General features: G+C 41.1%; 1 protein-coding gene across 1 annotated transcript; it reads left to right on the forward strand.

Annotated features, from left to right (window-relative positions):
- Positions 1–2,281: 2,281 nt before the first annotated feature.
- LOC132888928 (GTPase IMAP family member 4-like) lies at positions 2,282–12,112 on the forward strand. The gene is made up of 2 exons (XM_060925018.1): positions 2,282–2,443; positions 11,250–12,112. The coding sequence occupies exons 1-2, from the start codon at positions 2,419–2,421 to the stop codon at positions 12,110–12,112; spliced, it is 888 nt and encodes a 295-aa protein (XP_060781001.1). The 5' UTR covers positions 2,282–2,418.
- The last annotated feature ends 313 nt before the right edge of the window (positions 12,113–12,425 follow it).

Raw genomic sequence — 12,425 nt, forward strand, 5'->3', positions numbered from 1 at the left:
CATATATGTTTCTAGGATAAAAACTCACAGAGAGCCAGGCGTTTGTTTCGAACACATTGAAATGTCCCCAGTGGGGGACAGCTAGACCCCACAGGGTTTTAAAGTAATAATATATTCTCAGTTCTACTTGGACCAAGAGCCAATTATTTTTTTAAATGATACTAGAAAAGATTGTGTGATAGTGAGGCCACAGATTATTGCATTTCCAATTAAGCTAAGCTATTCTTCTAAATTTAGTGTGATTACAAATCCATAATTAAATGGATCACTTCCAAGTGTTTAGTGGTGAAGGAAACATTTTCATGAAATAGGACTAGCAATTATGGGCAAAATTTTTAAAGCTATTCAAAAAGCCAGCATAGGCAGCCATGGAGGAATAGCAGCAATTCAACCTGAAACATTAACTAAAATAATGTGTTTTTCTCTGTCTCTTCCTAGTATTGACGCTGTAGCAGAAAAGCACTATCTTCTGGCTGATGTTAATTTATAGTAGAGTCTTGGAAGAAACTTGAAGAAAATGCTTATAAAAAGCTGACTGTATTTTGGATGTCCATAAACTTCAGCAGCAGGACAAAAATGTCACATTCAGCTTTTACATGAAACCATCTATTGTGTACTTTTATTCTTTTTCTTTCACTATTGTGACCTTCATGTTAACTGTTAAGTAAATTTGCATGTAATGAAATTTCCCTTGGCCAATGATTTTTTTTTTTCTGATTCTGTACACTGACCCAACATGGGTGTGACCACTTTTACAACTAAATATAAAGTGAGGAATTATATAAGCACCTTTCCAGCTGATCCTTGAAACATTATAAAACCTCTTCTTAAAAACATCATCAAAAATGACCTTACCTTCTCTTCAATAGCATTTTAATACATTTTTATCCATATTAAAATGTATTAATTCTCAGCCTCCCTGGGAAAGCCTATGGGGTGCTGGAAAGGAGAGTCCGGTCGATAGTCAAACCTCAGATTCAGGAGGAACAATGCGGTTTTCGTCCTGGTTGTGGAACACTGGACCAGCTCTTTACCCTTGCAAGGGTACTGGGGGGGTGCATGGGAGTTTGCCCAATCAGTCTACATGTGTTTTGTGGGCCTGGAGAAGGCTTACGACCGTGTCCCTCATGGTGCCCTGTGGGGGGTGCTTCAGGAGTACGGGGTTCAGGGCCCACTACTGCAGGCCATTCAGTCCCTGTATGACTGGAGCAAGAGTTTGGTTCGCATTGCCGGCAGTAAGTTGGACCTGCTCCCAGTGCATATTGGACTCAGCCAGGGCTGTCCTTTGTCACCGGTTCTGTTAATAACTTTTATGGACAGAATTTCTAGGCGCAGCCAAGGGGCGGAGGGTGTCCGGTTTGGTGGTATCAGGATCACGTCTCTGCTTTTTGCATATGATGTGGCCCTGTTGGCTTCATCAATCTGTGACTTCGAGCATGCGCTGGGACGGTTTGCAGCCGAATGCAAAGTGGTTGGGATGAGGATCAGCACCTCCAAGTCCGTGGCCATGGCACTCAGCCAGAAACAGGTGGAGTGCCTACTCCAGGTCAGGGGGGAGTTGCTACCTAAAGTGGAGGAGTTTAAGTATCTTGGGGTTTTGTTCATGAGTGAGGGTAAGGGGGAGCGGGAGTTGGACAGAAGGATCGGGGCAGCGTCAGCAGTAATGCAGACACTAAACCGGTCTGTTGTGGTAAAGAGAGAGTTGAGCCAAAAGGCAAACCTCTCAATTTACTGGTCCGTTTGCCTATTGTGTGTTTCATGCACTTTATGTTCACATCACACTTTGTTTGTATCGCACTGTTTATGGTTATTGAATATATCTGCACTTACATCCGCCACTCCCGCACGCATATGGGACACCATGGAAAGGATAAAAGCAGCACTTCAAATGTCTAATGTAGAAACATTATTATTATTATTATTATTATTATTATTATTATTATTATTATTATTATTAACTAAGATATATTAAGATTTGTGAACTAAGATATGCTTATGGGTGGTTCAGTTGTTGCATATGTTCAAAATAAATTCTTTCAATTCCAATAAAATTAATTTAAAACAAAACAATGTACACAGGCCAAGTGCCACACCTCAAGTCAGCTTGACAGTTGTAGATTAGAAGACATTATTAAAATTATGTCATTCCAGTTTGGGCCAACAAACCGGTTAATTTTCTTTTGTGAACCATTGTGACCCGGGGTTAAAGGACTGCGTTTCAGAGATCCACTCCAGAGAAGCTGCCACACAGTAAACGTCTATAGCATAGACATAATGTAGAGTCATTTTCATAGCTCAGAAAAAATAAGGGTGTGTGTCATGATCTGAGCATATAAACGCTAGCTACTACAGCAGCTTCAAACGACTACCACAACGACATCAGTTCAGCACAGAGAAATCCTTTATCTCGGCATTAACATGAGCACAATGGAAACTCAGAAAGGTGAGTCTATTTAAACTTGTACTAGTAACTAATTTTGTCTTAAAATGGATAACTGAAATACAGTGGATATAAAAAGTGTACACACCCTGTTAAAATGATTGTTTTTCAATTGAATTGTACAGGTTATAGGTCACATTAAAGGTGGGAAAAGTTTTGAAATTAATACAATAAGCTGGTTGCATAAGTGCGCACACCCTTAAACTAATACTTTGTTGAAGCACCTTTTGATTTAATTACATCATTCAGTCTTTTTTGGGTAGGAGTCCATCAGCCTGCCACATCTAGACTTGACAATATTTGCCCACCCTTTCTTGCAAAAGCACTCCAAATCTGTCAGATTGCGAGGGCATCTCTTGTGCACAGCCCTTTTCAGCTCATCCCACAGATTTTCAATTGGATTTAGGTCTGGGCTCTGGCTGGGCCGTTCCACAACTTTTTTTAAGGGTCATTAACATGCAGAAGATGAAATTCCTCTTCAGCTTTTTAGCAGACACCTGAAGGTTTTGGGCCAAAATTGACTGGTATTTAGAACTGTTCATAATTCCCTCCACGTTGACTAAAGCCCCTGTTCCAGCTGAAGAAAAACAACCCCAAAACATGATGCTGTCACCACCATGCTTCACTGTGGATATGGTGTTATTTTGGTGATGTGCAGTGTTTTTGTGCCAAATATACCTTTTGGAATTGTGGCCAGAAAGTTGGGTTCCTCAGACCAGAACACATTTTCCCACATGCTTTTGGGACAGTTGGTGGTGTTTTTTTTTTTTTTTTGCAAAATTTAGCCAGGGCTGGATGTTTTTCTTTGACCCTACCTCATAGTCCAGACATATGGAGAATATGGGAGATTGTTGTCACATGTAGTACACAACCAGTACTTGCCAGAAATTCCTGCAGCTCCTTCAGTGTTGCTGTAGGCCTCTTGGCAGCCTCCCTGACCAGTTTTCATCTTGTCTTTTCATCAGTTTTGGAGGGACGTCCAGTTCTTGGTAATGTCACTGTTGTCCCACATTTTGTCCACTTCTTGATTGTCTTCAAGATATGGTATATCTTGAAGACAATGGTATATCTAATGCCATGGAAATGTTTTTGTACCCTTCTCCTGACTGATACCTTTCAACAGTGAGATCCCTTTGATGCTTTGTAAGCTCTCTGTGAACCCTGGCTTTTGCTGGAGGATGCAACTGAGTAAATGTCTGAACTTTATTTGGGGTGAATCAGTCATTTTAATTGATGGCAGGTGTGAACCCAAAAAGACTGAATGCTGTAATTAAATCAAAAGGTGCTTCAATAAAGTATTAGTTTAAGGGTGTGCACACTTACGCAAACAGCTTATTGTACTTTTTAATTCCCCCCCCCCCCCCCACACACACACACACCCAACAGATTTTGTTTTTTCAATTGAATTGTACAGGTTATAGTTCACACTGAAGGTGGGAAAAGTTTTTAAATTATTTAGCGTTGTCCAATTTTTTCACATCAGAAAAACCTATCATTTTAATGGGGAATGTACACATTTTTATATCCACTGGAGCTCATGCATTTTTTTTTTTTACCAACACCATGTCATTTCAGATTTTCTATGAGCTGTTTAGGGCCAGTTTAGACACAGCATTTACTAATGTACAGTATCAATGCATTTACATATACTGTGATTGTATATTAATTTGTACTGTTTATAACTACACAACTATAACATAAAATTACCCATAATGTTACATTATATTGGAAAGATGAATTGTCAAGAATACTGCACCATTATTCCTTCAAAAATTCAACAAATGAAAATATGCACTGAAGATACAGTATAAGGAAACAGCATTTTTCCTTTGCAACAAAAAAGCAAAAGACACAATAAAAATACTAATACAATAAAAACAAGTGTTGCCAGGCAAAACAAAGCTCGCCCGATAGCACTTATGATGAATATGAAGGAAGATGTCATGAAAAAACAATTTTGACCTTTTTGGTGACTTTGTCCTTGATTTTGACCTTGTGTGTGGGCATACTCGGCCAATAAACATGGTTCTAGTTCTGATTCTCTGCTGCTCTCAGCCAATCAGAACACACCATACTGCTCTCACATTGTACTGCGCGATTGTTACGCTCTTACATTCTTACAGCATGATAACATAGTGGTGACCACTTCTACATGAAGTAGTAGTCACAAAAACCTTGACCTTGACCGGATGATCCCCGAAATGTTAAAGGTTCTATTTAAGACCAATATCCATCTATCCTGAAAGTTTCAGGAAGATTGGTTCAGCCGTTTTCCCGGTATCTCATTAACAAACAAAGAAAGAAACAAACCTCACCAAAAACAATACCTCGCCCCCTGGTGGACTCCGTCCCAGGCGAGGTAAAAATGAATGAAAAGAGAGCAAACAATGAGAAACATTTAGAGTCTGCATTAATAGCCCTAGTTGTACTTAGCACATTAATTACTGAAAGTTTGGTTTAAATGAACAAATGTCATATTTTGCAAAATGCTGAAGAAAACAATATGCTTGAGAAAGGAAGATAGAGTTTATAATCTGCTGTAAAATAAAGATATAAACTAGCGCTTACTTTTTCAAATGCATTCTATTAGTCAGCATTTTATTTTCATATCACGTGACAGTTAATTGTGTGCACAAGTAAATAAAGCCACAAGATACAAAATCATCTCTCATCTCATGTCATTTTCTTCCGCTTATCCGGGGCCGGGTCGCGGAGGCAGCAGTCTGAGCATGGAAGCCCAAACTTCCCTCTCCCCAGACACCTCGGCCAGCTCTTTGGGAAGAACACAGAGGCGTTCCCAGGCCAGCCGAGAGACATAGTCCCTCCAGCGTGTCCTAGGTCTTCCCCGGGGCCTCCTCCCAGGGGGACATGCCTGGAACACCTCCCCAGGGAGGCGTCCAGGAGGCATCTGAAAGAGATGCCCAAGCCACCTCAGCTGATTCCTCTCAATGTGGAGGAGCAGCGGCTCTACTCTGAGCTCCTCCCGAGTGACTGTGCTTCTCATCCTATCTCTAAGGGAGCGCCCAGCCACCCTGCGAAGGAAACTCATTTCGGCCACTTGTATCCGCGATCTTGTTCTTTCGGTCATTACCCAAAGCACATGACCATAGGTGAGAGTCGGAATGTAGATCAACTGGTAAATCGAGAGCTTCGCCTTTTGGCTCAGCTCCTTCACCACGATGGACCGGTAAAGCAACTGCATCACTGCGGAGGCTGCACCGATCTGCCTGCCAATCTCACGCTCCATCCTTCCCTCACTCGTGAACAAGATCCCGAGATACTTAAACTCCTCCACTTGAGGCAGGACTTCTCCACCAACCTGAAGAGGGCAAGCCACCCTTTTCCAGTCGAGAACCATGGCCTCGGACTTGGAGGTGCTGATTCTCATCCCAGCCGCTTCACACTTGACCGCAAACCGCCCCAGTGCATGCTGAAGTTCCTGGTTTGAAGAAGCCAACAGGACAACATCATCCGCAAAAAGCAGAGATGAAATCCTGTGGTTCCCGAACAGGATTCCCTCCGGCCCCTGGCTGCACCTAGAAATTCTGTCCATAAAAATTATGAACAGAACCGGTGACAAAGGGCAGCCCTGCCAGAGTCCAACATGCACTGGGAACAGGTCTGACTTACTGCCGGCAATGTGAACCAGACTCTTGCTCCGTTCGTACAGGAACCAGACAGCCCTTAGCAAAGAGCACCGAACCCCATACGCCCGAAGCACCCCCCACAGGATATCATGAGGGACACGGTCGAATGCCTTCTCCAGATCCACAAAGCACATGTGGACTGGTTGGGCAAACTCCCATGAACCCTCGAGCACCCTATGAAGGGTATAGAGCTGGTCCAGTGTTCCACGACCAGGACGAAAACCGCATTGTTCCTCCTGGATCCGAGGTTCGACTATTGGCCGAATTCTCCTCTCCAGTACCCTGGAGTAAACCTTCCCAGGGAGGCTGAGAAGTGTGATTCCCCTATAATTGGAGCACACTCTCCAGTCCCCTTTCTTAAAAAGAGGGACCACCACCCCGGTCTGCCACTCCAGAAGCACTGTCCCTAACCGCCACGTGATGCTGCAGAGGCGTGTCAGCCAAGACAGCCCCACAACATCCAGAGACTTGAGATACTCAGGGCGGATCTCATCCACCCCCGGTGCCTTGTCACCGAGGAGCTTGCAAACCACCTCAGTGGTTTGCAATGCTCTGAACACACATTCAGATTTAATGACATTTGAGATACAAAATCAAATGTCATTAAATCTGAATGTGTGTACAGGATTTAGGCTATTTTTCCACAATTTTAATTTGCTATTTTGATTGTCAGATTAGGGCAGCACGGTGGGGTAGTGGTTAATGCTGTCGCCTCACAGCAAGAAGGTCCAGGTTCGAGCCCCATGGCCGGCGAGGGCCTTTCTGTGTGGAGTTTGCATGTTCTCCCTGTGTCCACGTGGGTTTCCTCTGGGTGCTCTGGTTTCCCTCACAGTCCAAAGACATGCAGGTTAGGTTAATTGGTGACTCTAAATTGACCGTAGGTGTGAATGTGAGTGTGAATGGTTGTCTGTATCTATGTGTCAGCCCTGTGATGACCTGGCGACTTGTTCAGGATGTACCCCGCCTTTCGCCCGTCGTCAGCTGGGATAGGCTCCAGCTTGCCTGCAACCCTGTAGAACAGGATAAAGCGGCTAGAGATAATGAGATGAGATGAAAGACAGACCACCAAACCAGCAGATGAAGGAGAAAGTTAAAATGCTCTCAATAAAAGACTGATAAAACATACACAAAATTCTGTTACAGACCTTAAAGGAGCTCAGCTTTCTTAATAAATGCATTCTTTGCTGGCCTCATTTGACAATACATTCAGTATTTTTATCAAACTTCAACTGGGAATCAAACACAGTACCTAGGTACTTGTAAGTTTCAACAATTTCAACCTCGTTCCCATGAATTGAACTTCCCTTAGGTTTTACTGAAATCAATGACAAGCTCTTTTTTTCACATTAAGGTCAAGGAAATTTTCATCACACCAGTTAACAAAATCAGGCAGGGCACTACCATGGTCCGACTCTGACCCTTGGAGGAGAGTCAGAAGTGCTGTATCGTCTGAGAATTTTACCAAGGATACAGCCTATGTTTGAGACCACAACATCTGACAAAGCTCCGTTAACTAAAACCTGCTGCTTCTTATCAGTTAAAAAGTTTAAAAGCAACAATAAGAACTGATCAGGTAAATTAAAATAAGAGGAGAGTCGTTGAATTAAAATATGCGGTTGCATCTTGTTAAAAGCTGAAGAAAAATCAGCAAATAAAAGTCTCGCATGTGATTTTAGCTTCTCCAAGTGCTTGTAGATTTTGTCAAGAATGAGGAGTTTAGCATCCTCTACCCCCTTTCCAGCTTGGTATGCCAACTGTAAGGGGTCTAATTTGTCACACACTAAAGAGACAATCTCATCTTTCATGATTTTCTCAAAGATTTTCATAATAAGTGATGTGAGAGCAACAGGCCTAAACTCAGTTAGTTGCCCAGGATTTTTTGTTTTGGGGATTGGAATGATTGTTGAACTTTTCCAGATGGAAGAAAGCTGACAATGATTGGCACACGTGAAAAAAAAAAATAATGCTACAATACTATCAATTAATTAACAGTCTCATACTGATTAATTTAATATTGGTCTCAAAGTCCAATAGATAGTTTTGCTGAGTATATTTAAAACCCAAAACATTTTAACCATGGCATCTTGTGATTTATATCCTCTCTTGAGCTGCTATTGTGCAAGAATATTGGGCTGAAGTACAAGATCAAAATCACAACTCGATTTTGCACAAACATCATCCTACACCTACACAAACTCTTCAATAACTTCTAAACCGTGCTTAAGACCATAGTTCCTACTGAAGACTCAATACAAATACAGCCCTGAAAGACAATATTCAACTGTGAAACTAAATAAAGTAAATAATTTTAATATTGAGGTGATGGACTGTGCTGTTTATATTACAGCATGGTATAAAGCATGTAAAACATTTTGTAGGAATTAATAAGGATATCAATAAATAACAGCTATGAAAAGCTAAATGTTAAAGGGCATTGTTATGCTTATGCTCAATGCATGTGAAATAAATTTAGAAGTAATGGTGTACATGTCTTTAACAGTGCAGAGGGAGCAGGAGAATACTGTTGAACTGAGGATCGTGCTGGTGGGAAAGACTGGAGTGGGAAAGAGTGCTGTAGGAAACACTATTCTGGGAAAAGAGGCATTCTCATCCATCTTGTCGAGCTCATCTGTGAGCTCAGACTGTGATAAAGTCAGAGGAAAAGTAAATGGTAGAAATGTTGCTGTAATAGACACGCCAGGCCTTTTTGACACAGAAATATCAAATGATGAAATTGTAAAAAGAATCAAGACATGCATATTCCTGTCTGCACCAGGCCCTCATGTGTTTTTGGTGGTTCTCCAACTAGGAAGAATCACACAAGAAGAGAAAGACACAATGGAGATCATCAAGGAAATTTTTGGTAAAGGTTCTTTACCGTACATCATGCTGCTCTTCACACATGGAGACAGACTGGCAAAGAGTAAGAAGACTATTCATGAATTTGTTGGAGAAAGTCCTCACCTGATGCATTTTATCCAGACAACTAGTGGACGATATCACACATTTAACAACTTAGACAAAGATCCAAACCAGGTTATCGTACTCTTTGAACATATAGAGCAGCTGATTACAAGAAATGGAGGAAGTCACTACACAAATGAAATACTTGAGATGGCTGAAAGAGCAATTCAAGAGGAACAGTTAAAGATTCAAAGAGAAACTCAAATGGATGCTGAGCAAGCAAGAGAGAAAGCAGAAAGAAGCAGTAAATACATGAAAACTGCTGCTGGAGTTGGGTTGGCTACAGCAGTTGCGGGTGTAGCCGCTGCTGCGGCAGTCCGTGGACTTTGCACAATACAGTAATTTATAATTACAGATTACATCGGAAATTAAGTCAATTGGACAAGAATGAATGAATAATGATCTGTTTTTGAGGATGCCAACATCACAGAGTGATTTACACTCTGAATTGTTGACTTTAATATGTAAGGGCATTTAGTTCATGAAGGCTTTTATTATCTATCAGTAGAGGCTAAGGTATAACTGAGAAGTTTTTGACTTGGAGGTTAAGGTGGTTTCCTTTATGATTCCTATCATCATTTGAAATCTAAAATAATCAGGGTAAATGATAAGAAGGGTGACCAGTAAATTTTATAAAAGATTTCAAAATTAGTTATCTTCATTTCCTCTATTGCATGAAGCCCTACACTGAGTTTCAACTGTGATATAATTGAACAAGAGTGTATTTCTTCTTTGTTAAATTCACTGTCAAAAACAATAAAACAGTACATAAAGTCACACATTGCAATCTGTTTCCTCTTCCTGTCATTTGAACACACTTCCTGCACAGTGTCCGTTGTTTGTAAGTTACATTTTATCCATGTGCGCTCTCAAAAGAAACTTTTTGAGCTTTTAAAGGCCATTTTTTTCCAGGCACAGAGGAACAGCTGCGACTGGTGTTGGTCGGCCTTCAGGGTGTCGGGAAGAGTGCAGCAGGAAACACCATTCTTGGCTGTGAAGAATTTCAATCAGACATCAGCTCCAGTGCTCTGACGCAGCGGACTGAAAGCAGGGAAGGTCTGGTATGTGGAAAATATGTGATGGTGGCGGACACTCCAGGTCTCGGCACACTCTCAGATACAGAGATGAAGCAGGAGATGGAGAAAGCTGTGACCCTCTGCCATCCTGGACCCCATACCTTTCTCATTGTCATCCAGCTGGGACGCTTCACGGAGCAAGAGAGGAGCGTGATGGACATGCTGGTTGAAATGTTAGGCTCAAATATTAATCTCTACTGCATGGTGTTGTTTACTTATGGAGACAAACTGAAGAACAAAACAATAGATCAGTTTGTGAAAGAGGACAAGAACTTGATGAAACTGATTGGCAAATGTGAGGGACAGTACCATGTGTTCAATTATTCTAACACAGAAAATAAAGCTCAGGTCAGTGAGCTCTTGGAGAAGATAGACACCATGATCAGGAAAAGGAAGAAGCAGCCATTTTATGTAAAGAGTGCAAAAAAGGCGCAGTATCCTTGGGCAAACTTATTCTACATTGCTGTGCCTTGTGTGGCATTCTTAGCAATTACAATGGTTTGTCTCAAGAAGCAAGTACCAGCAGAGCCACAATCACAGTCATCCTCATTAGAGAATGCTGTCCCTAAAGCACTGATTTCTGTAGCTATAGGGTTAGGAACTTGGTGGATCCTGAGGAAATTCCAGAAATAACTCCTGCAATGTAATGCCTATGGCAATGCCAATGTCCAACTGCTAATGAAATCACCAATAACTCATGATGATTACCCACATTTTCGTCTTATGAAACATTTAATATAATCTCACTAATTTAGAAGGAAATGCCTGTATAATTTAAATCAGAGTGATAGGTTTTTGTTCAGATTGTTTTTGTCTTAGTCTAGACTCTAGAGGAATATTATTTGGCACATGCTGTTCTCTTGTTTATATGTCTATTTCATAATCTATGGCATAAAATGTAAATTAAGTGAAAATGTACTGATCAAGATATCCATGTGGTGAAATAAATGCAATATCAAGTAAAATGTGTGTTTGGATTTGTTCAACATGCACTGAGAACTTGTTTGCACTATATTCAATGTCAGTGATGTCAGAGATATTATGATATTACCGTACATTGTAAATTAGGACTCATAAATAAGATTAGCTTGACAGTTGCAACAATCTGTTTTCTCTGAACAGTGCATGAGCAGCAGAAACTTCATGAAGATCTCCGGATTGTTGTTTTGGGGAAAACTGGAGTTGGAAAAAGTTCTGCTGGAAACACCATCCTGGGTGAAGAAGCCTTCAAATATGACGTATCAGCATCATCTGTGACCAAGGAATGCTGCAAGGACATCAAACAAGTAAATGACAGGAAAATTGCAGTGATTGATACTCCAGGCCTGTTTGATCCAAACTTTACATTAGAGGAGATAATAGATAGGCTCAAGTTCTGCATCCCTCTCTCTGCTCCTGGTCCACATGTCTTCCTGTTCGTGGTTCAGCCTAGCAGATTCACTGAGGAAGACAAGAAGACAGTGGAGATCTTTCTGAAGTTATTTGGGGAAGATGCCATTCACCACACTATGGTCTTGTTCACCCAAGGAGACAAGCTTGGTAAAAGAAACATGCAAGAGTTTGTTCGTCAAAACCAAGATCTGGCAAAATTCTTCAACATGTGTAACCAGAGGCACCATGTTTTCAACAATGAGGTGAAGGATCCTACACAGGTGTTTCAGCTGCTGGAAAAGATTGACAAAATGTTGTCAGAAAATGGAGGAAATTATTATACCAATCAAATGCTGCAGATGGCAGAGCAAGCGATTGAGGAAGAGAAACAGCAGCTTCTGAAGGAACGTGAAGAGCAGACATGCAGGCAGTTTGAGGCTCTGAAGCAGGAAGCTCTGTTTGAAGCTTACACAGAGTTTCAGGAGAAGCAGGAGAGAGAGGCCAGAGAGCAAGCAGAAAAGAAAAACAAGTATATTGACATCATCACACAGGTTTTGTGGAGTCTCCTTGAGAACTTCCTCACGAAGCGATTACAAAATGCAGGAAAAAATTAAGCAGAATTCATCTGCGTCATTATTTAATGGGGTTGTTGCATTTTTCTAATGTGTAATCCTCATTTACTCAGATACTCTTTCTTATCGTCTGACACAAACAAATACACTGATAATATTCTGTTCTGTGACTGAATGTCATCCAGTAATCTCTGTTCCTGTGTGTGAATAAGAAAATGGTAGAAAATAGAAAAGTAGACAAATAAAGACAAGATGTTGTACTTTGGAATAAGTTCTGTTCTACCTGTCAAAAAATAAAATTCTTAATTCAAATGTCATGTTATTTCATGGGATGTGTAATATGGACACAGTTTTA

This window comes from Neoarius graeffei, chromosome 7 (genome assembly GCF_027579695.1).
Source record: "Neoarius graeffei isolate fNeoGra1 chromosome 7, fNeoGra1.pri, whole genome shotgun sequence".
In the NCBI taxonomy this organism is placed as follows: domain Eukaryota; kingdom Metazoa; phylum Chordata; class Actinopteri; order Siluriformes; family Ariidae; genus Neoarius; species Neoarius graeffei.

What these genes read in the sequence shown, in the direction of transcription:
- LOC132888928 (XM_060925018.1), top strand. Translation starts at nt 2,419, where the DNA reads ATGAGCACAATGGAAACTCAGAAAG. An exon ending in CACAATGGAAACTCAGAAAG is followed by an intron (nt 2,444 to 11,249) that starts GTGAGTCTATTT and finishes TTCTCTGAACAG; the next exon opens with TGCATGAGCAGCAGAAACTT.